The 25,436-nt window shown below is 41.7% G+C and overlaps 1 protein-coding gene across 3 annotated transcripts in view; it reads right to left on the bottom strand.

The window, feature by feature from the left end:
• LOC105465799 (utrophin) overlaps positions 1 to 25,436 on the bottom strand; it is a 579,736-nt gene that overhangs the window by 534,692 nt on the left and 19,608 nt on the right. The window contains exon 1 of one of the 3 annotated variants that reach the window (XM_071096560.1): positions 803 to 1,134. The exons of the other annotated variants lie outside the window; for them this stretch is intronic. Within the exon in view, the coding sequence (XP_070952661.1) occupies positions 803 to 854 (52 nt within the window). The 5' untranslated portion in view covers positions 855 to 1,134. Of the gene's footprint in view, positions 1 to 802; positions 1,135 to 25,436 lie in introns of those variants that run through there. 3 annotated transcript variants of the gene reach the window in all.

Below are 25,436 nucleotides of genomic sequence, written 5' to 3'. Positions count from 1 at the left end.
ACATTCCTTGACCCTCCGAGGAAGAGTAAAAACTCCAGGAGTTTATCCTTCCTAACCTGTGGTCCCACAGCACATAGTATGTATCATGAGCACACGTCTTACCACGCTGCTGACTCGCTGTGTTTGAAAGCCTGCAAGCAGCGATCTTGCTTGTCTGCCTCCCAGCAGCCTATCACGTAACTTGGCACCAGCTGAGAGAAATAAATGACAGTGAACGAACCAAGAGATAAATGGACAAATTAAATGGATGCAGGGGCACTAAATAACTACTCAATTGTTGGAGATTTGGAATAGTGTCAAGGTTACAGCTCCTTAACTCATTTACAGTTTAATTTCTACCCCATATGACTTTCATATCACACACACTTTTGGGCAAATCTTTTTCCATCACAGAGAAGTGATGGAATAACTTTCACAGTGTATCATTAGACACTGGACCCAATCCATTCATATTCAACAAACACGCATTAAGTGCCAGGTTCTGTGCTAGGCTCTGAGGCTGACAGTGGTCCTATCCTAGATGATTTATGAGGCCAGTAAGCAGAATAAATCATATTCAGAAAATGTTTTTAATGACTGACCTTGTTAGATTCTTTACATGTAACTATCTTATTTCATAACATTATTAAGAAAAAAACGTTTTTTAAAAACTTCCTAGGTCACCCAGAGAACAAAATAATTTAGAATCTGTTAACTCAGTAATTTTCACACTAATTCTTGTCAGAGAGTCATGCCCAGGCTTCCTTTCAATGAACAGGTGGACAAAATTTAAGTAACCACATTCTCAATGAGTCTTCTTTACCTGCCTGTGACTGTCTGCCGTCTCCGTTCGTGGATTCAGATCTCACTTCCATTTCTCGTCGGCTCAGCGTGTCCTCCAAATGTAGCTAAGACTCCCAAACCAACAGTGCATGATTTCTGAAGTCACAAAGGGATGTGTACCCCTCGGCTGGAGAATGTGCTTTGATGGAGTCAAATTGAAAAACAGGGTCAAACAGTATGGGAACCGTGGATAGATGTGTTCCTCCTTCCCCAACTGCCCGGACCAGAATGGCCACATTCCTGCCTCTGTGAAGAGCCCAATCCTGGTCTGCTCTGTCTGAGCCTCTGCCAGGTGTGGAGCCTGTCGCCTTAAAATCTGAAGACGTGTGACAACACTTATCTGCCTAGGAACAGCAAGGTATGCATTTCTACAAACACCACTGCTGAAATTGCTCGGTATACAGAGAAGCCAAGCCCTTCCTCTCTTCTCCTCAGGTTTTTCTTAGATTCAAGCCAAATAGAAATCTGAGTGAGGAAAAATGTTAAGAAATTTAGCATTAGAAAAATTTCTTTTTTATGTTTCTAACTCTTGCAAGAGTTTGTTCTCATCAATTTTATAACCTATTTTTCAACCTACATACTCCAAACTAATTCCTAATGCTTTTAGGGATCCATCCATTAATGCACTAAATAATACATGCCCTCAAACTAAGAGGTAAACCATGCCCCTTCAATCAGGATAAGAAATACTACTGAGTGAAACGCAATCTGCCAATCTCAATGCACAGCCTTCTGCTCACTTCATTCCCAATCACTGTCCTCACTCAGGCGTTCTCTGGGCCAAGTTCTGCCAACTTAGAGCCTGCACACAGCTCTGCCTTCAGCCAGCGCCCTCCACCACCTTGAACTATGGATTTGAATAGCTTCCTCAAGAAGGCCTTCCCTGACCACTCAGACTACCACTCATTCCAGGTCCCTGTGAAGTTCCCAAGTGATTTGCCATCACAGCATTGCAGAATGTCTACCCCCGAAGCAGTTAAATAACTATCTGTATGCTCTGCAGTTTGATGTCTGGTTCTTGTACTAGTCTATACACTCAAGAGGCCAGATGCCATAATAGAGCTCATCGATTTTGTCAACCACACCCAGGGCAGTGCCTGGCATATGGGGCACTCACCCAAGACTACTTTCCATTTAAAATTGTTTTCTCTTTTAAAACACTCTGTGGCACACTGCTGCCATTGCTGAGGTCTAAGGAAACAAATACTCTTTTTAAGCCATCATCTTTATCAGGAGTTATTACTAGGCAGGGGGTCCATGAACTTGGGACAGGAAAAGCAATTAGATATTTTCACTGACCTCTAACAGAAATTTGCATTTCCTTCCATTGTGATGGCAGATCACAAAACACATTATTAGTGGTAGCTTTGACAGCGTCACCAACAAAAATCACAACCATTTTCATATCACTTTATAACTCTAGCAGGTACCTTGAAAATACCATTTGGCTCATTGTTATTTCAGAAGGGTACAGAGCTTAGATATGCTAGAAGTTCTTACTGAACACACTAATCAAACAGTAAATATTACTCTCTCACAGACTTTTTCAGTATTTTGGTAACTGTATGCATGGAATGCCACGTACTCTATTTTATGCATTTAAAAATATTTGTCAGGACGGGCGCGGTGCCTCACCCCTGTAATCCCAGCACTTTGGGAGGCCAAGGCAGGCGGATCACAAGGTCAAGAGATCAAGACCATCCTGGCCAACATGGTGAAATCTTGTCTTTCCTAAAAATACAAAAATTAGCTGGGCATGCTGACACGCACCTGTAGTCCCAGCTACTCGAGAGGCTGAGGCAAGAGAATCACTTGAACCCGGGGGTGTAAGTTGCAGTGAGCCAAGATCAGCCCCCTACACTCCAGCCTGGTGACAGAGTGAGACTCCATCTCAGAAAAAAAAAAAAAAAAGGCTGGGTGCGGTGGCTCACGCCTGTAATCCTAGCACTTTTGGAGCTGAGGCGGACGGATTACCTGAGGTCAGGACTTCAAGACCATCCGGGCCAACACGGTGTAACTCCGTCTCTACTAAAAATACAAAAAAATAGCCGGGTACAGTGGCTCGCACCTGTAATCCCAGCTACTCGGGAGACTGAAGCAGGAAAATTGCTTGAACCTGGGAGGTGGAGGTTGCAAGGAGCCGAGATAGCGCCACTGTACTCCAGGCTGGGCAACAGAGCGAAACTTTGTCTCAAAAAAAAATTTGTCTGGCTTCACTAAACTGCCAAAGGAGTCTATGGGGGCGATGAAGGGGGGATGAAGATAAAGAATAAAAACCCTAATCTATTAATAGATCACTATCTTGAGACATAAACATCTGATGCACCAAGAAATAATTATATTTTGTTCTGAATGGATGTATTTTTACTCATTGTAAAAGGAAATAATATTTCCTTAAAAAGACAGTGCAAAATAAAATTAATTAAGATACTATTTTTAAAACAAAAAGATATTTATTTCCTTGGTTTTAATACAAAACAACTATAAAAGAAGAAATTCCCAAGAGACATTAACAAGTTTAAGGGTTACTTAACAGTTCAACTATGAGACACCCCTGGCACTCCTAAGAATATTCTTGATTTGATGAAACTTGTGGTAACACCTGGAAGCTTTTCCTTTGTTCCATCACCTCTCTAAAAATTTATTATTCCTTTGTTAAGATGCTAGATAAGCCCAGTTCTAACCAACCCTTTGAATACTCATGTCTGGGTACTCCCATGTGTATGCACTACGCATATCTTAATAATCATATTTGGGTACTCCCATGTGTATGGGAGTACTCCACATGTCTGGGTACTCCCATGTGTATGCACTACGCATATCTTAATAAACATATTTGTTTTTCTTTTGTTTAAAAAAAAAAAAAAAAAAGGAAAGAAACTTCTCCCCCTTTTTTCCAGAAAGACTCATCCTTGAACCATTAAGGCCCTGAGCTTGCAAAGGGAGGCTAGCAGACAGGTGGGGTTGCGGAATGTATTACACTCCGATTTCCACCACAGTGTTGTTCTAGTTCTCGCCTAGCAGTTGGGGATTCCGCCCCATCTAACTTCTGTTGTTTTTTTGTTTTGTTTTGTGTTTTGAGACAGACTTTTGCCCTTGTTGCCCAGGCTGGAGTGTAATGGTGTGATCTTGGCTCACTGCAACCTCTGCCTCCCAGGTTCAAGTGATTTTCTTGCCTCAGACTCCCGAGTCACTGGAATTACAGGCACCTGCCACCACGCCCAGCTAAATTTTGTTATTTTTAGTAGAGACAGGGTTTTGCTTGCTGGTCTCGAACTCCTGACCTCAGGAGATCCACCCGCTCGGCCTCCCAAAGTGCTGGGATTACAGGCATGAGCCACCACACGCAGCGCGGCCCCATCTTACTTCTGTAACAACTCTGTGAATATACACACATAACCACCTGAAAGAGTTATAATTAACACCTTACTATGAACTGCTTTCATCAGCCAACCATTAAAATCCAGGGAAAAAAGAGCTTTGATGAGAGGGGAAAGGCCGAACCTGAAGGGAGTTAGGCCAGTGGGCAACACCCAGAGGATGCCTCAGCAGAAAACGGGCTCAGAGAAGACACCAAAACCAAGCTCTACAGAACCTCAAGGGCAGCCAGAGGGCCCTGGTTGCATTATGCGGGCTTCTCTGGAAGAATAAATACCACAGCATTTCTTTTACACAAATTAAGACAGGTTCTGACCAGTTCAGTTCAGCAGCTCCAGTTACATTCAGGAGCTTTCTCACTCTCTCCCGCCAAAAGGAAAATGCGTAACAGGAAAAGAAAGGATCCTGGCACCCCTCCTCCTTCTCCTCCTCCCACTTCCCCTCTCCTTCACCCCCTCCCTGTTTTCTGTCTCTAAAACTTAGACTCCAAGCCCAAGGTAGACCTGATCTGTCTGCTTTCATCCACAGGCGTCACATCTCTTACAGAATACTCACAAAATCCCCTCGACTTCACACAGCAAACAGAAGCCTAAAATCCCTCCCGAAACATCCCTTCTCAGGTACAAATCCACCAGACGAGCATCAACAATGGCATGAGATTTGAAGGAAAGTCAGAACTCTCCTTCAGGTCCAGGTGGCCTAGAAAAGCAGAAAGAATGCCAAGTTCGGACCCCTACTCATCTCATAGGAACAGTTTCATCTTGAGAAAATCATTTTCTCCCTCCTTGAGTGGGATTCCTCAGGCATAGGGGAAAATAACTGGACTGGTTGGCCCCTTAAAGCATCTTCCAGATCTAAGATTCTGTGAGGGTCTGTGTTACAACAGCCATGCAAGGTTACAAGTGAAGGGGAAGAGCAGAAGGAAGCCACTTACTATTAAAAGTGGTGTATCGGCCAGAAAATGTTGGAAAGAGACCATTTCAGCTTGAAAGTCGGCTCGCTCTTAGTTCTCATTCAGGATTCCAAGTTCCTTGCATTTGTATTTCACTACTAGCGAGTTAAATATACCACGAGTATAAAATGTCTCACAGAAAACACTCCCACCATCACCAGCAATATGGAAAATACGTGGCCGTCACATCGGAGGAGAAACTTGCCTCGAAATAATTTGGATATTTACAACCACACACACAATGTGATGATTTAGATGATTTCTAAAGCCATGAAGCTTCTCAGGCCTGGCAGAAAGTATAAAAAATATTAGGATCACTGTGCCTGACAACAGCAAGAATTTGGTGCTGACAAAAGAGAGCTACTAAAAAAAAAACTAAGGGACCATGTTATTCACAGAGGTTTATGAAACTGCCAAAATAAGTAACAGTGCAGCGTTTTCTGTACTATCAATAAAATGTTTTAATAAAATGACTTGTACAGTCAATCTCATTATATATTTCTCAATTTTTATCCAAGTAATAAATGCACATAAGTTTGTTTTCAATAAAATAAGATGATAACACAATGCAGCAGGCTTGGGGAATCCCCTTTCCTCTGTTATCTGTTTCTTCTGACAACGGTTTATGCATTTCTAAATACTATGCTTCTAAAGCTCCTTCCTGATTGCAAGTCAGACATTATTTATAAGATATTTTTTACTTACCACTTTTATATCCACTCTTCCAATCTCTACTTGAGATCTTGTTTCTGACATCACACTTTTAATCTACAATATCTCTTTTTCTCTGATTTTTTTTTTAATCACATTCTGTTCTTGTTTCAAAGACAATTATTTTCCTACTTCTCTGAGGATACACGCCAAATTCCTGTTTCCCCTAAGTGGCTCCTTCCTTTTGTTTGTGTTAATGTAGGTTCTGTTGGTGGAGGCTTTCAAACATCTGCTGACTCCTAGCAGCCCTTCCCATTTCAAAATGAGGCTCAACAGTGCATAGGCTTGGGTGTCATCTACCAACTGGCAGGCTCAAAATAAGGTAATCAATTTACGTGCTGTAACTATACTGCACTCCCAGTAAAAGCACTCTTTAATTGGGGGCTCATCGGCGATGGGAGGCTGTCTTAGTCCATTCGATGCTACTATAACAGAATGCCACAGACTGGGTAATTTATAATGAACAGAAATTTATTTGGCTCAAGGATCTGGAGGCTGGGAAGTCCAAAAGCATGGCACTGGCATCTACTGAGGGCTTTCTTGCTATATCATCCCATGGAGAAAGGTGAAAGGGCAGAATGTACTGACAGCAAGTAAGCAAGAGAGAGTCAAACTCACTTTTATAACAATGACATTCTCAAGATAACTAACCCACTCCTGCAATAACAACATTAATCCATTCAAGAATGAGAGCAGAGCTCTCATGACCTAATCACCTCTTTTAGGCCCCACCTCCAAACACTGTTGCACTGGGGATTAATTTTCCAACACATGAGCTTTGGGGGACACTTCAAGCCATGGCAGACAGGAACTAGGGGAGCTCCTGGTGTCAGTTAATCTTCCTGATGTCTATTCAGAGCCTTACCATGCTCTCTGGGCTAAGGGTCCCAAGTCAGAGTTCAGTTTTTCCAGAAAAATACACAAATCTCTGTTCTCCTGTGCAGGTGAGGAAGAAGGGGAAAGCTCTGAGAGTCAAAGTGCGCCGTTTACAGATTCTCAACCAAACTCTCAGTTTTCAGTTTCAAACTTCTCCCACTTTCCCCTGACCCAACCTCAAACAGTACTGGCAACTTTCAATCAGAGGGCTTGCAAAATCTGTGAGATGCATGAGAAAGCCACTCCACCATCATCTTTCTTCCCCAGCAATGACTACTTCATTTCCACTTCCCTTTGACCACAGGAGTTTATTCCTTTTTGTTCTTTTATTGTAATTATAGGAGCAACATGACAGCAAGCAATGATAAACACAAATTGCTCTACCACTTTTAACTGTAAGTTCTGCTCTCTTTAATTTATACACAGGAAGACTCCTAAAATGGTCCCATTTCCATGAGACTGGCACTGAGTTTCAAATGGCAGCAGTGTGCAAGCAAGATATGGGTCTCATAGTCTTGAATTCCAAAAGATAGTGTTGCTAAATATTTTATGGTCAAACCTAGACTTTGTGCAGTAATATTAATAACATCAGCTGTAACTGTCAGTTAATTATTCTCTTTATGATTAAGTCCAATTTGAAATATGCAATGATTTCCCAGAGAGAGAAATTTTATAGTCATAGCATAAAATTACTTTTCCTTTCCTTTATTTTCAAATGTGAAATTTTACTTTAGACTTGGTAAATCAATAGAGCCAAATTGCAGCTGCTATTTTGGGACCTCGATGCAGACTTACTTTTACTTTATGTGCTGAAAATCCTAAATTGCATTAATGTTGTATTAAAAATTTAAATAAATTTTATCGCTAAAAATGTGTGCTAAAATAAATACAGAAACTCAAAGTTCACCTATGTGTATTAAAGCAAATCTATAACTGTATCAAGATATTAACAATGAAAGAAAAATACACCCAACGTAAAGGTTTCTAGAACCCAAATGCTGAGCTTTCTCCGACCCATAAAAGTCTGCCTCTAAGTTCTGAAAACAGATAGCAATTCTCATCCTGGCTGAAAGGAACACAAATGTTGTTGATAGTAATATGGTGAAATACAGAAATAATTTCTCAAGACCACCTTGTAGACCAGAAAGAACTTAACATCTGATACCAATGTTCCCCACAAAACCCAGTAAAATTGTCTTTGGCTACCTAAGGATGGGGAAAACTTCCCAAGCTAATAAGTAAAATTTTCCAACGAATTCATAAAATTGCAAGCTTTCGCCCAAAGTACTTGGTTTAAAAGGGCACATACAGCCAGTTTGATTAATCCCCTGGCAATCAAGGAAGCTTGTAAAAAATATTTTGCCCACATTGTGATATATGTTTAATATATGACCAAAAAAAAAACAAGCAATGGAGAGAGAAATTTTAATAAAGTGTTCTTTCTTTTATTTTCTTTAAACCTTAATGTTTCTGAGAAAGCTTAAGAAAAAGATAAAAGTAATTGCTACTAAATGACTGCAAACTTTTAAGCAAAATAAATATTAATGATGTGCTTCATGGATTCTGATACAAGAATATTTAAAATTCCCTAACATTCAAAACAGATTATCACAAAAAGTGATCTCCTTGCTCTTTTCCAGCCCATCATTAATTGGAGGGAGGGAGGGCTCTTCTGGCTCTCATTCAAATGATAATAATTTGTCTATTAGTCTTGATAAGGGGATGGAGGAGAATGATGTTGGAATACTCATAAATAATCTTTATAGTAGTTAATCCACCATTTACCTAGTGGTCATGATGATTTAATAGCTTACTGAAGGACATATAGTCAATTCAATCCCCAAATCTAAGAATTGCCAAGGTTATGCTTCATCAATGCAAACATCTTTGTTACTTAAATGTAAGCATTAGACCTTGAATTGCTAGGGAGCCAAAATAGTGCCACTCTCCACATTTAAACTGGATTTGCCTCTAAAAAGATCAGAATCACACACTCCGTACACATTTCCCTGTGTGTATCCTGCTCGCTAATCCTTTATACACAGAAGAGTCCCCATGTACAAAGCACTGCTCAAGACAGTGACTTACAATGGCCCATGAAATCCACTTTTCTTCTCCTACATTTTGCCCACCAGGATGTTAATTTCATTTAATGAGTCCCTGTGTGGAGCATATTTCTGAGTCAAAGTGTCTTGAATTTCCAAATCCTACTAGAGAATGATAAAAGCTCTTGGTGATGAGTCACAAGGGTAGTTTGGTGGTCAAAATAAATTCCTGCTCCACAAAGTCCCCTGCAGGGCAGCTGGGAAGGGCCACTCACAGATTTAGGGGGATTAGCTGAGCTATAAGTTCACAGATGAGTGTAGTAAATCCATCGGACACACTCAACGAATGCTCACTACGTGCTCACTAGCGCAGGACACACTGCAGAGAGCCACCAAGATCACTTGCTACATAAACACCCAACTAAAATATTTATTTAACAAATGAAAACAGTCAGCTCCCAAACAAACATCCATCCAAGGTAAACAAAAGAAACCAGTTTCCATGTGAAAAAACTGTATCATTTCATAAATTTGTTTTTAATAAAATAACTTTCGGCATATTGTGGTAATTATTTAATTATCATTTGCTTGGAGTTACAGACTCAGCACTGAGAAGTACTCCAGGGTAGTGATTAAGAGTATAGGCAGCCGGGTGCTCATGCCTGTAATCCCAGCACTGTGGGAGGCTGAGGCAGGTGGATCACTTGAAGTCAGGAATTCGAGACCAGGCTGACCAACATGGGGAAACCCCCATCTCTACTAAAAATGCAAAAATTAGCCAGGCGTGATGGTAGGCACCTATAATCTCAGCTACTTGGGAGGCCGAGGCAGGAGAATCACTTCAACCCCTGAGGTGGAGGTTGCAGTAAGCGGAGATCACGCCACTACACTCCAGCCTGGGCAACAGAGCAAAACTCCATCTCAAAAAAAAAAAAAAAAAAAAAGGCTGGGCGCAGTGGCTCATGCCTGTAATCATAGCACTTTGGGAGGCCGAGGTGGGCAGATGACAAGGTCAAGAGTTCGAGACCAGCCTGATCAACACGGTGAAACCCTCGTCTCTACTAAAAACACAAAAATTAGCCAGGCATGGTGGTGCACACCTGTAATCTCAGCTACTCAGGAGGCTGAGGCAGGAGAATCGCTTGAACCCGGGAGGGAGAGGTTTCAGTGAACCGAGATCATGCCACTGCACTCCAGCATGGTTGACAGAGCGAGACTCCGTCTCAAAAAAAAAAAAAAGGTATGGCACAGCCACTTGGGTTTAAATTCCACCTCTGTTCCTCATTACCTGTGTTGGGCAAGCTACTTACCCACTCTCTGACTTGGCTTCCTGGCTGTAAAAAGGCAATAATAGAAGTGCCTCTTTTATAAGGTTATTGTGAGGATCAAATGAATTCATATGTGTGTGTACATGCACATGTCTGTGTGTATATAGACAAACACATATACCCAGATATGGGTGTATATGGGTGTGGGGGGGTGCGTGTGTGTAAATAATAGTAAAACTGTTAAATAGTGGCTGGCATAGAAAACATGAAAAACCATTAAGCTACTCTTCTTATTACTACAATACTTCTTATACATCAAATTATTTCATACAGTGTTTCAGGTTAAAATTAAGCAACCACTAAACGTGTGAAACTGTGTTTAATACGATGAGCTAGAGATGCTTGAAAATTATCAGCTGATTCCAAACAGCTGTGCCCTCACAGCCACTGCTGCACAGCGAGCTTGTCTGAGTGCCTGCCACAAGCACCTCTCCCCACTCCCTCCCCATTGGCAGCGAAAGACAATAAGTGAATCTGGTGAATAAGGTGCAAATAGAATCTCAACAGTTAACAGACTTCAAAAAGCAGACTCAGGTAAATAAAAGTTCCCAGTATTAAATGAGGCACATGGTAGTTCATCATCAGCCTAAATGCGAAAGCTCAGACCATGCCTGAAAGGAAGGGGTGGAAAATCGAGTGAGTGGTGCACTAGTTTTTTTTGATTAATGGTTCTACCTCTGTAATTCTACCTATGGAAACTGTCCTTTGCCCCAGAATACCCTTCTCTCCTTTGATTTCTCACTGCTCTGTTGTTCCCTTGCTTCCTGCACAGAGAAATCTAACCAGAATGTCAAATTGTGTGTATACGTCTGAGCATCAGACACATTCCAACCAATTTATAATTTATTATTTCATAATCATTCTTTGTATATGTATTACTATTTATAACATTCACAAAGGCAAAATTCCAGTGGCCACAAACGTGGGTCAGAGTCCATTCATTCAGACCTTGCAACCTGGATTGGGAGACATCCCCTCTCACTATCAGCAGCCTGGAGACAGTCAGAGGCAACGATACAAAGAGGGAAAGAGGGACAGGAATGAAGCCAGGACGTAATAGTAATAGTAATAATAACAACAACAAAAGCAACAGCCTCTAACAATATTAGCCATATACTTTGAACTCATTTAATCTTCACAATTCTAACGATCTGTTAAAACATAATAGAATAATTATTTTTATCTGAGTCCACAGAATTTACACCTTTAAAAATTTACTTAAAGGCCAGGCATGGTGGCTCACACCTGTAATCCCAGCACTTTGAGAGGCGGAGGCAAGCGGATCACGAGGTCAGGAGTTCGAGACCAGCCTGGCCAACATGGTGAAAGCCCATCTCTACCAAAAATACAAAAATTAGTGAGGCATGGTGGTGCGTGCCTGTATTCCCAACTACTCAGGAGGCTGAGGCAGGAGAATTACTTGAACCTGGGAGGTGGAGATTGTAGTGAGCCATGATTGCGCCATTGCACTCCAGCTTGGGTGACAGAGCAAGACTCTGTCTCAAAAAAAAAAAAAAATGACTTAAGGCTGGGCACAGTGACCCATGCCTATAATCCCAGCTCTTTGGGAGGGTGAGGCAGGCGAATCACTGGAGCTCAGGAGTTTGAGACCAGCCTGTCTCTACAAAGAGTACAAAAATTAGCCAGACATGGTGGCATGTGCCTGTGGTCCCAGCTACTCTGAAGGCTGAGATGGGAAGATCATTTGAGCCCAGGAGACCAAGGTTGCAGTGAGCCAAGATGGCGCCACTCACTCCAGCCTGGGCAACGGAGTGAGACCCTGTCTCAAAAGAAAAAAAAAATTACTTAAAATAACTTGGGATCAAAAACTGAAGGTAGAAACATACAATGTTTCAACTAAATCTTATAGTAGATAAAATTCTACCAGAAAATGTACTAGGCTTCCTCCTTTGCAGAAGTGATCATGACGACAGGAAGCAGAAAGATGTTAGTCAACCAAGTTATTCTGAGAAACAATCATCTAAATGTCTACTACCAAGCAAATGCCTCATGAAACAATTTGCCATTTTACCAACAAATCCTTAAGTGTCGAGGTCTCTGCCAAAAGACAACACACAAGTACAGAAAGTCTAACATACCCAAAAACAGCATTTCCAAGGAAAATGTCAGACCCACAACTTAACAGCCTGATTGGCAGAGAGACTACCCTGGGCCACAACATGAAAAGAGTAAAATTCAAGTACCTTAACTTGGAAAATGTGAAATAATAATGAGGGGGAAAAAAAAAAACCTAACTAAATATTATAAAAATTACCTCTAATTCAAAAAAAAAGTTAAGCAAATTTATTTTTGTTTGTTTTGTTTTGAGACAGTGTCTCACTCTGTCACCCAGGCTGGAGTGCAGTGGCAACACCATAGCTCACTGCAGCCTCGACCTCCAAGGCTCAAGTGATCCTTCCACCTCAGCCTCACAAGTAGCTGGGACCACAGGTGCGGGCATCACATCCAGCTAATTTTTGTATTTTTTGTAGAGACAGGGTTTCACCATGTTGCTAAGGCTCAAACAATCTGCCTACCTACACCTGCCAAAGTGCTGGGATTACAGGTATGAGCCACCATGCCCAGCTAGATTTATTTTCAATAAACATCATAGGCCAGGCACAGTGGCTCACGCCTGTAATCCCAGCACTCTGGGAGCCCGAGGCAGGCAGATCACTTGAGGTCAGGAGTTCGAGACCATCCTGGCCAACATGATGAAACCCCGTCTCTATTAAAAATACAAAAACTAGCCAGGCGTGGTGGCAGGTGCCTATAATCCCAGCTACTCAGGAGGCTGAGGCATGAGGATCACCTGAACCTGGGAGGCAGAGGGTCCAGTAAGCCGAGATCACACCATTGCACTCCAGCCTGGGAGATAGAGCGAAACTCGTTCCCAAAAAAAAAATAACAAAATAAAATAAAATTAGCTAGGTGTAGTGGTAGGTACCTGTAATCCCAGCTACTCAGGAGACTGAGGCACAAGAATCACTTCAGCCCAGGAGGTAGAGTTTGCAGTGAGCTGAGATCCCACCACTGCACTCCAGCCTGGGCAATAGAATGAGACTCCATCTCAGAAAAGAAATGAATAAATAAATAAAAATAAAGACATTATAAAGGAATTAAACTAAGCAAGACTTTATTTCTTGGTATTCCCTAAATAAACTCGAAGAAGTAAGAAAGACGGAATACACTGAAGGAAAATTTTCCCCTGAGAATTGGGAGTTACAGAGAAGTCCACAGCACTTCATCATTAACAGTATTATTGTACAGGCTCTTAACAGTGAGAAATATTTTCAGTATATATCACAGGGTGTTAAAACAAAATCAGGTACAAGCAGAGTACCTAAGCCAAAAAATGAAATTCAAAAGGAGATAATAGGTCAAAAAATGGTGAAACATACAGTTGTGAGGTTTGTCAAAAGAAAACAATCCCATCTGGAAGCTATTGCAGGAAAGGAAAGGACAGAACAAAGCCCAGAAAGAAATGCTTATGTTCAGATTTACTGACTGTGAGAGCAGAAATTTATATAAAGCAATGGAAACAGTACCATGCAATATGATCAACTATCAAAGGGTTCCTTAACAGGAAAGTGTGAGGACTATTTTTAAAAATTAATTTATAAAAAGAAAGGTAAGAGAAGGTACTAATCTCTATTATAACAATTTGATAATTTATCAAGACACCAGATTGGGGCTGGGCACAGTAACTTATGACTGTAATCCTAGAACTTTGGGAGGCCGAGGTGGGTGGATCACTTGAGGTCAGGAGTTGGAGACCAACCTGGCCAACACAGTGAAACCCCAACTCTACTAAAAATATAGAAATTAGCTAGGCATGGTGGTGGGTGCCTGTAATCCCAGCTACTTACGAGGTGGAGGCAGGAGAAGTGCTTGAACCCGAGAGACAGAGGTTGCAGTGAGCCAAGATGGCCCCACCGCACTCCGATAAGAGCAAGACTCCATCTCAAAAAAAAAAAAAAGATATCAGATTGCAATGCTTAAATTGGCTCCAGGATTAAGGCAAATCGTTGGCAAACTTCCTGAAATCTCTCTTTTCTTAAAATGATTTTCTGTATTGTAACTGGTTTACGGTATGGGATGCCACAAATGAGAGTTGTATTAATCTAGATTATCACATGTAGCTGAAAAAATAGCTTCCTCCATATCATTCACTGTCCTATTTATGAGGTTCTGAGTTTTGGGGGGCCTCAGAACCAAGAGAAACAAAAACTGCCTCATTTTATCAAATGTATTTATGAGAATTTATGAATTATGTCAATCTTAAAACTAACCATTTTCTTATTGCTTTGTCTAATATGACACTTTGAGACAAATTTACATCCAAAGTTTAACAAGGCGTGCGAGCACGTTAGAGAAAGCAAGCAGTTTCTGTGAATTACCCATGGCCTTATCTTACCAATCCACTCATTTCTTCCTCTCTGCATTGTTGTTGATTTTTGTTTTTTCAAAATCCTACTTCCTATGCGGCGCTCTGTAAGAATTCAGAATTAGATGGGGCATTTTTTTAAACATGACAAAAAACGTACTCTAACTCCTAACAAGCATATCCTCATCTATGAAACACTGACAATTAGATCTTCCCCATAAAATTATTGTAGGGAGTAAATTAAATAATATATTTGAAAGGCCCAACACATACACCCAGCTCTCTGCCTCCCTCTGTTATTTTAGGAAATATTTTCTCCATCTAAAATTAATTGCCCTTATGTGCTCCAGATTAGCAAGCGATCAATTCATTCACACTTTGCTAACTTTTATAGTGAAACTAACTGGATACAATTTTAAAAGTTAATGTATATCCAGATACTTCCTGTGAAAAACATTGACTTGGCTAAGACTCCTGAACCCATACATTATTGGAAGTAAAAGTTTAACAGATTATGGTTAATTTTAAATGAAAGCAATGTAAGCGAAAAGACTGCAAACAAAGCAACTGCTATACTACTAATGTATTTCCCCAGACCCTCTCATTTCCGATGCTTTCTTTCAACATGACAGCGTTTCTCAACTCAAATGGCACCAACATTGTGCCCACTATCGCACAAACCACCAGAATGAGAGCTATGGGGTCAGTAAGAGCCACCAATTGCCACATATATTCAAATAGGAACCAATATCGGTCCATCCATTGTTTTGTTTTTTAGAGACTTTTTTGTTTTCTTGCAGAGACAGGGTTTCACTATGTTTCCCAGGCTACTCTCAAACTCCTGGCCTCAAGTAATCCTCCTGCCTCGGTCTCCCAGAGTGTGGGGTTACAGACGTGAGCCACTGTGCCAGGCCCCACTTTTTAATACAACCATGAAAGATGAGAAGGCAGTGCAGAATGAAATAATTGAGAGAAATATATCCTGAAATCCCCTGGCTGCCTCTTCCATTTCAAAGGAGGGAGTGCACAGGGAACAGTCCTGTCCAGATAGCAATGGAGCCCTGAGGCAACTGTCAGCAGCTCATAGCACCATGACATTCTCATCTGTCAAATCATGGTAATACCTATTCTGCCAGATCATCACCAAATCATGCCAAAGATTCAAACACATATAAAGTGCTTTTCAGGTAGATTCCTACTAATGCCAAGCTGCCTGAAATCTGTCCACTGCATAAAGGCATGAGGCCAAGGTGGCAAAAGAGGCTGAAATCCAGCCATTACAGCAGCACGGAGGAAAGAATACCTTTTGCTTTGCACAAAGGCACAGCCCACGAAGTACTGTGTCCTTCAGACTGTCTCTCCAGAGTGGCGGCCTTTGTCTAATTGCCCACCCAAAAGGGCTGCCTTGGTCTCAGTTAAAATAATGCCCAGCAGCAGCACTAGCTAATGGCAATTTCTAGGTGAGAATAGGAACAAGAGTTTGGCATCGGGCCCTGTCCAACTAGTGTCAGAACCTCAGCCAGTAGCCAAGTCCCCCTTCCCTGACCTCTTCGATGCACATCAAGCACCCGAACCTTCTTTCCTCTCTTCCCATCTCACCACAGTGCTGCCCACACTGCCACTGGCTCCTGGAACAGTGCCCTGACTGACCTATTGCCCCTGTCAGCCCTCCAGGAAGGAAGATAAGCCACTGGTCAGGCCAAGGACTCCACTTCCTGACCCCGCTGGTTGAACTTAAGATGCCTTTTCTTAAGAAACAATGTTAGGATAATTACAACCTATGGCACTTTTACTGAGGTATTGTCTTTCAGCTACCATTAAATGTGAAACAGGATTCTGCAGGCTGGCTTATGTTTCAACGTTTCAAACAAGCAAATTAGAAACTCTTACAGCCCACTAAGTGCCCAGGCCCTGGGTCCTGGCCTCTGTATGCAAAGAACATCATCTCCTCTTGATCTTGTGTAAGCCATTCAAGCTCACGAAACCTGTTTCCTTAGCTGTTTTAAAAAAAAAAAAAAAAAAAAAAAAAGGAAAAATATATATATGTGTATTTTCTTCCTAGGTATATTTGTTGTGAAGACTTAAAATGCAATACACGTAAAGTGGCACCAAATAGACACTGAGAAAGCAGTCACCATACCAGGTACACAATCCCTTATCCACAATGCCGGGATCTGAAAAGCTCTGGAAACCAAAGGCTTTTTCATAACCCATTTGGCAGCAAAATGTGACCTGAACTGACCTGAGGCTATTTATAACCCTGTTTGTGTTCTACTTAGTGTAAATATTCATCTATTTTGCTGCAGAATTATTAAGATATTGGATGATAGGGTGCTATCCCAAACTCCTCTGGAGGCTTTATGTAACATGGGCATATGGGCCATAGCGTTTCTGAAATGGGAAAAAGAAAAATCATAAATTCTGAAGCTTATCTGGTCCCAAGGCTTTGGATAAGGGATGGAGAGTTTTGCCATGAAAGAAGTTTGCTGGCCAACCAAGAGCAGCTTTTTGTGCTAGACTCTCAGCTCCATTTCCCAGCAGCAAGTTGTCATGACGTCTGAGCACAGCAACAGCTCAGCCCTGAAGAGGTCAGCATCCAGGTCCTGGGTCTGGGCTGGCCAGCTCTAGGGAGGGGACAGGGTTAGGAGCTAAAAGGCTGAGCAGAGAGGGAATGCGGAAATCAGGCCCGTGCCGTACTTCACTTGCTCTCAGACAACCCAAGCCATCAAGCACATTCTTACGACTTGTGTAGTCATTTTTTTTCCTAGATTTTCAAAGTGAATCTTAGTTTTTATTCCCAACACTGGCTCCCTCTAGTCTGGGCAAGCTGCCATTTAATCACAAGGGCCACTCAAAGGTTGTTTTTTCTTTTTTTTAAGCTGTTGAAAACATTAAGCTAAATAAGTGAATATTCTCCAGCCTACCTCCCTGAGTCCCTCCCTACTTTTCTCATCCATTAAAACAGCATTCCATTTCCTTCCAAATATTCTACTCCTAGTGCATTAAAGATATAACATGTATATTATAAAACGTAAATGTGAATATTAATGAAGCAAAAGCATGAGGAAAAGGGAAAATTTTAAGAATTGAATCAATGTAACATTCTCTTTGTAGCATCACCTGTAGACCTAGACAAGCGAGGACCTTGCCTTAAATCCTGCCTTTTAGAGGGCCTTACTCTACTCTCTTCTATCCCCATCTCTCCCCCAGAAATAGAGAAATCAGAGGACCAAGGGGATATGCAAGTCCTACAGAACGGTCTAGAGGCACAGGATCCCGGTACTCCCTGCTCAAATGAGCACTGGGCTCATTTTCCAAGGGTAGACTACACTACTGCTTGCAAGTAGCGGAGAGTGGGAGACCATGGGTGCTTGGCCAACTGACCACAAACTTGAATGCAAAGCCCTTCCCAGTGCCAGATGGAGCTGGCATGGGCAGACAAAGGGGAAAGTCTGCAAACTGGAGCCAGAGGTCAGCTCTCTCCACCACCATGTTCTGTTACAGAATATGAGGACCTGGAGAATTCCAAATTCAAACCTGGCCCATGAAATTGTTGTAAACGTATATGTATATTTATTATTATCCATTCTTCCTTTCTATTTTCTTTTCTTTTGTTTTTTTTTTCAATATCAGAAACCTGCTCTTCTCCTCCATCCCCACAATTCTAGCTCAGTGGAAGCCCCATTTCTCAACCTCCCTTGCAGCAAGATGAGTCCACATGGCTAAGCAGCAGCCAGTGGGATGTAAAAGAAATCAGGAATGCAACCTGAGGGCCATGCACTTTTTAAAAAATTGCTTATTTTTGACTTCTCTTTTTTCTTTCCTCGGACTAGAACTTGGACATCGTGTTGAGGGGCAAGCCTCACCAAGAAGATGAAACAACACTTTGGAAAGGCAGAACAAGAGAGAAGGAACCAGGATCCCCAAGAGACCATATGAAGCAGAGCCACCTTCCTACCCTCCATCAGCCCCCAACTCTGAACTGTAAGGAGAGAAAGAAATAAAGTTTGATTTTATTTGAGCCACTGTATTTTGAGGTTTCTTTGGTACGCCCATGGAGCCTCTCTGTAACTAATACATTTGCAAATGATCTACATAAATTGGCTGGAAATTAGTTGTGTGAACCCACTATGGTGATTTCAGCCAAAAGAATATAGTATCCAGCCTCAGCAAGTAAAATAAAATAAAATGGAAGAGGAGAGCTACTGTGTGATACAGTTATTTTTTTAAGAATTCTACCAGAAAATCATTCAAATATATAAACATGGAGGAGAAAAACTAAAAGAATTCCACAGGACAATTAGCCATGAAAAGACTTAGTCTATCCTAGAATGTCTTGTTATTAAATATAAAGAAGCGGAAAAGGGGAAATTCTGTATATTTAAGAATAAAAACAAATTATCCTAGAGCAATATGATTAAAACTATTTTTAAATGCTTATTTTAAAAGACTGGAAAGAAAGAAACTCACATTACAATAATTATTCGTATGGAGGTAAGGCTTACATTTATTGAGTGTTTCTATGTTCCAAATTGCTTTATCTATGTTAATTCACTTACGTTTTACAACACAAGGAGGTTGGTGCTATTCCTATCCCTACTTTATTCAGGCACAGAGCAGCTAAGCCATTTGTCCAGGTTCACAGAGCTAGCAAGTGGCCACGCTTACAACCACAGCACCTGATACTGCCTGAACCACTCCCTAAAGTATTTCTACAGAAGAGTACTAATAAGATTTTTAAATCCTGCAGGATTTTTCTTATTACTCTTTTCAAATATTGTGTAAACTAATACTGTGCCGTCCCTGATATCTAATTCATTTTAGAGATAAAAATGCTTATCCTAAATACCATCACATAATCTATATTTCTATAACCCCAACAGCAATATTTCAGGTAAGAATCCAAATGTGCAGAATATTTGTGAAGATCAGTGTAGATAATATTGAAATGACAGTGATGAGGAAAAAGGTACTAGAACACAGCCCTTTCCAAGCACAGCTCTCACAATTAAGCATTAACAATTAGGTTCTCTGGAGCTTAGAAAGTGATCAGTGTGAGGTCATCTAGTCCACAGTCCTTACCTTACAAACAAATCAATTAATTGTGCAGACAGATTGAGTGACATATTCAAGGTCACACAGCTGGTGATCTGCAGAGCTAAAACTAGAACCTAGTTCCTCTTTGACACTAAGGTAAGCTCTTTTTTTTAAATAGGGCATCCAGGTTTGCTAGAATTTAGCAATTGAAGCAGTGACTTTTAAATTGTGTTCCAAAAGACATGAAGGACCCTCAGAAGCCTGGAGTGAGCTACTCACCTGCCATTCCCACCCCCCAAACCCTGCTGTATAGAAAGCCACGTCCTACCTATCAGCAATGCATCATCACATTACTAAAATGAGCCTCCACCAAAGACTTGTTTGCAGAAAGACTTCTAAGGCAAAAATAAAAATCACATAACAAAGTGAAGTATTCGCATCATTACTTTCCAGAGCCCCATAACCTGGGGCCTTTTGGAGCACTTAGTCATCTGAAAAAAGCTTCTTACGCCAGAATTCATCTCATAGGAAGACGACTCCCATCATTTCACTAAATGGGCATTTTCATGCCAAATAAAAATGTAATATAATCACACAATAAAGGGCAATCTTAGAAGAGGAAAGGCAGTTGGCAACCACGCTGACAAATATCTATACTACACTGACCTCGGTCTGCTCATTTCATGATTGCCTGTTGAAAACAACATCAAGTGATCTGTCGTGAGCATCTGGGAAACACAGTTAAACGCTGACATGCAGCTAGTCAATCAGGACAGTGAAGATACAACAAAGATTGAACTGATATTTTGCTCAGGGATTGCATACTTGTCTGTTTTTTGTGTGTTTGTTTGTTTGTTTGTGTTTGAGAAAGCATCTTGCTCTGTCATCCAGGCTGGAGTGCAGTAGCACGATCTCAACTCAGTGCAACCTCTGCCCCCTAGGTTCAAGCGATTCTCGTGCCTCAGCCTCCCCAGTAGCTGGGATTACAGGCGCCCACCACACCCAGTGATCCCCACCGTCCACCTCAGCCTCCCAGGTAGCTGGGACCACAGGCATGCACCACCAGGCCCAGCCAATTTTTATATCTTTTGTAGAGATGGGGTTTCACCATGTTGCCCAGGCTCACACTTGTGGAAAGCAATGAAAAACGTGATTTGCTTCTGCACGCGACATGTATTTATTGAGCACATACTATGTGCCAGGCACTGTTCTAGGGACTAGTGATTCAACTCAGACAAAACACCTGCATTCTCGTGGAAAGAGACAATCAATATAATCCAATAAATGCTATGGGAAAAAATAAAACAGGATAAAGTGGGTGGAGAGTGCTAATGCGGGAAGGATTTGCTATTTTAATTGGCACAGTAGCTCTCTGAGAGGAGGGAGTTAGCCACAAGGTTATCTACTAGAAGAGGGCTGATGCCTGCCTCATATAGTGAGCACAAACAAGTAAGGGGAGATGAAGCCAAGTAGGATAACCAGGGTCCTATAGATCACTGTAAGGTCTTTCACATTTATTACAACTGGAATGGGGAGTCACTGCAAACTTGGAAAGATAAAGCTACATATCCACTTCTGATTTGAAAAGGATCCCTCTACTGCGGGGTTCAGACCAGCCTCCATGGGCCAAGGGAGGACACAGAGAGATGAGTAAGGAGACAATTCTGGAAAAAGCAATGGTCCCCTAGACCAGGGTAGTAGTGGTGGAGATACTAAAATATGACCAGATTCTTATAAATTCAGTATTAGGAAAATAGAACCAGCAGGATCTGCTGCATTGGATGTGGGTATAAGAGAAAGAAAGGACTACAAAGATGACTCCAAAACGTGGGCAATTGGAAGAATCACATTGCCTTTATCTGAGACAAGCAAGGCTGTGGGATCAGCTTTGGGGTTTAGGGGAGATCAGGAGTTCAGATTTTCAGATTTCAACATAGAAGATATGAAGTAAACAACTGGAAATGCAAGTGTGCAGTTCAGAGGAAGAGGTCTGGGCTAGAGATAGAAATTTGAGACAGCATTCAGATAGTATTTAAACCAGGAGACTGGTGAGATGACAAAGAGTATCAGTGGGGACAGAAAGGAGGTCCAAGGACTGCGTCCTAGGCCCTCCAATGTTAAGAGGAAGAATCAGCGAAAGAGAATGGTTGGGAAACCAGGGGTGTGTGGGGTGTCCTAGAAGCCAAATGAAGAAAGCGTCATGGAGGAGGGAGTGATCAATGGTGTTAATGCTATTGAGAGGTGGAGTAAGGTAAGGACTGAGGACTGACTGCTGGATTTAGCAACAAGGAGGTCCCTAGCAACTTTGACAAGAACAGTTTTACTGGACTGGTAGGGGGTCTGTCTGATTTGAGTGGTCTTAAGAGGAAATGAAAGGAGAAGAACAGCAACTGTTGGTATATACAATCTTTGAGGAGCTCTTTCATAAAGGAGAGCAGAGGAATGGGGTGGTAGCTACAGAGACAGGTGGCATCAAAGTGAAGATTTGCTAGAAGAAAAACCATAGCATGTTTGTAAGCAGATCCACTAGAGGGGAAATCGTAGGGATGCAGAAGAGAAAAGGGAGGTGCCCTTGAGTAAGTAAAGGAGGATGGGTACCATGTCCACGGTTAGGGTGGCCTTAGGCGGGTTCTGGTTGAGGATAATGTGGTATTGGAGTTTCTGGATTCCTCTTTGGTTTGCTTCCATTTTCTTAGGACAAGAGTAGGCAAAGTCAGCCCGACATGGTGGCTCACACCTGTAATCCCAACACTTTGGGAGGCTGAGGTAGGTGAACTGCTTGAGCCCAGGAGTTTGAGACCAGCTTGGGCAACATGGTGAAACCCCTTATCTACAAAAAAATACAAAAATTAGCTGGGCATGGTGGCACATGCCTTTAGTCCCAGCTACTCTGGGGTGGGGGGGACTGCTTGAGCCCAGGAAGCAGAGGTTGCAGTACCAAGAAAATGGGACACTTAAAGTCGGATGACAGAGGGGCTGCCACCATAAACAATGACCTGGTCCAGCCAGAATATACCCACTATAGTGGGAGACAAGATCACTAGAAAGAGAACTTGGAGAAATTAAGAGGACAGAGTATTAGAAGGATCATCAATGTTTACGCCCAAATCACTAAAACAAGAGTAACTTTTAGAGAGAGTGACAGAGCTAAACTCACTGAGAAATGAGAGAGTGGTGGAGGGAGGGAGTGACATCTCACCAATGAGGTTGAGTTGGTGATGCAATCCAATGGCAAGAGATTGCAGCTAGGGAATCTGGTCTGAATGTGGAATGAGGAGCAAAGGGCCACTATCTCTCTCTCCTGTAGTAGGAGAGGGCTGGGAGAAAAGAACCCACACAAAAGGCAGTCACAACAAACATATCTACACTTTGACAAAGAAATTTCTTTTGATGTCAGAAAAAATAAAGCACTGTGATACCCATTCCACCTGAGCTTGATGAAGCCCAAGTTTCATTAATTAAAAAAAAAAAAAAGCCTGAGGCAGACTGTTAATTAGTAATGTATGTCTGATTATTTGCCACTTTTAGCAACAAAATAGAAAGATTCATCAACAAATAAAAATTCATTATATGCAAAACTGGGTCAAACATTATCAGAAATTTTGCCCTTCAAACTTTGTGTCTTCTCACTCTAATTCTAGCAATCCGGTCTTTTGTTTGGGTGGCTTTGAGGCAGTAGAAATAAAGTAAGGACCAGAATTTGAGTTACAGCAAAACTGTGAGACCCTCAACTCATGCCAGGGTATTGGACTGCCAATTTAATTTCAGAAAAACAGAAACATTATGAAGACATAACCCTAATAATATGTCACTCTTCCTCTAACAAGACTTAACTTTTCATTACGTCATGGGTCTCCTTTGAGAATATAATGAAAACTGTGGACCCTTTTTCCAAGAAAATATGCAGAAGCACAAGTGTAAAAACTTCTGCACGCATTGCAGGATTTATTGTTAACCTCTTCTCTCCCTCCCCAAACATCCAATCAGGCTAGCTAGAGTGATATCTGCAAGGGGGCTTCCTATGCCCTTGGGAGATAAATACAGTCAACAACTGTGGAATCAACTAATAATATCTACCAAAAAATATTACAAATCAAAAACCAGTTCTTAATTCTTCATCTTCCACTGCCATCATCTACCATCCAGATGCTCATTCTAGGGTCAAATATCTCAGAAAATACAAAGAGAAATAAAATATGCAACCGCTGTTGATTTTTTTTCTTTTCTTTTCTTTTTGCAACAGAGTCACGCTCTGTTACCCAGGCTGGAGTACAGTGGCATGATATTGGCTCACCATAGCCTCCACGTCCCAGGTTCAAATGATTCCCATGCCTCAGTCTCCCGAGCAGCTGGGACTACAGGTGCACAACCCCATGCCCAGCTAATTTTTATTATTATTTTTTTTTGTATTTTTAGTAGAGACAGGGTTTCACCATGTTGGCCAGGCTGGTCTTGAACTCCTGACCTCAGGTGATCCACCCGTGTCCACCTTTCAAAGTGCTGGGATTCCAGGCATGAGCCACCACATCCAGCCTCTTGAATTTTTAACATTATCTTGCAAAGAGCTCAAAAAATGACTGAGGAAAGTACTCAAGACTCCAGCTGCCAGTTTTCAAGGGCAGATCCCAGCCCAAGCCACTCTCATAAATGTAAGAGAAATATATATATTACATATTTTTCCCAGATATCTCTAAGCACCTCAAAACTCAATCTAGGACTTCACTTACTAACCCCTTATGCACTGCCCTCTCCACAAAACCTAGAAAGAAAGACTTTGTTTGCGAGTGTTAAAGTCAAAACCTAGGCTTCTCTCTCCATCCCATCTACTACCCATCATTGGAAGACCACCACCATGTCCTATCAGCTCTGCCTCCTACCTAAAGCTTCCAAACTTTCCCCCTCCTCCTTCCCAGCTACCTCACAATCAGTTTTGGCTTCAATGCCTCTTACCCTCTGACTGTGACAGCCACCCAAAGGTCCTCCAGAACCCCAGCCTTGTCTCATCCAGCACCCACCCCACACTATCCATGCTCCACGTGGCTTCTAGAGCACCACTCAAAAAAGCAAATCTGATCAGATCAGCCCTGTGTCACAACATTTCAGAGGCAGCAAGGCCTTCCTAAACCAGGAGTGAGACAGAGGAGGCCATCTCAAGTAACCAAAAACACAGATAAAAGGGAAAATAAAACAGAAAGTATGTAACCTGATATTACAGCTACGGTTTGTGGTATGTAGTGTGTGCAGGGTGTGGGGTATGTGTGTGTCGGCGGGGGGGTAGTTTGGTGAGTACTGCTCCTAGAAATTGGAAGCTTTTTTAATTTAATATGTCATGTTTTTCAGACATACAAATAGACAATAATAGGCAAAATAAAATGGTACAAGGTCCATGACTGTAGTGAATCCCTGATCCAGATCTGCCTTTCAGGCAGGGCAATGCACAAATTCATTCCCCCAGCAGCTGAGGGCTCATAGCTGAGCATCCCTCCAGGAACTGCCCTTGGCCAAGTTGCCTTGCCCAAATTTTCACCTCACCTCCTTCCCAGGGTCAGCCTAAAGCCTACCCGTCAAGGCAAAAGTCCCAAGCCTCAACAACATTGCCTCAAGTTGGGAAATCTCTGAAGGGCCATCCTTCTTCCCTTCCCTGGCCCAATCCTTCTTCCCTCATTTCTTTCATTAACAGGAATTGTTCTCAAGTGTACACAAATCTCTGTCTCAAATTCTACTTCCAAGGAACTGGGCTTAAGACAATCATCACCTAGTTCACAAGTCAGCATTATTTCATATTAGTTTAAGATTCTATTTCTATTTTCATTGAGGAATTAAATATTATAGATAAAACTGAAGAACCTCCTCTCTCACTATCTCTAAAGAAATCTAGTGTTTATAATTGCCATAAAAAT

The sequence above is a fragment of the Macaca nemestrina genome, chromosome 5 (genome assembly GCF_043159975.1).
Source record: "Macaca nemestrina isolate mMacNem1 chromosome 5, mMacNem.hap1, whole genome shotgun sequence".
NCBI classification, from domain to species: Eukaryota; Metazoa; Chordata; class Mammalia; order Primates; family Cercopithecidae; genus Macaca; species Macaca nemestrina.
The sequence above is the reverse complement of the archived record's forward strand: the minus strand, read 5'-3'. Positions and strand labels throughout refer to the sequence as shown.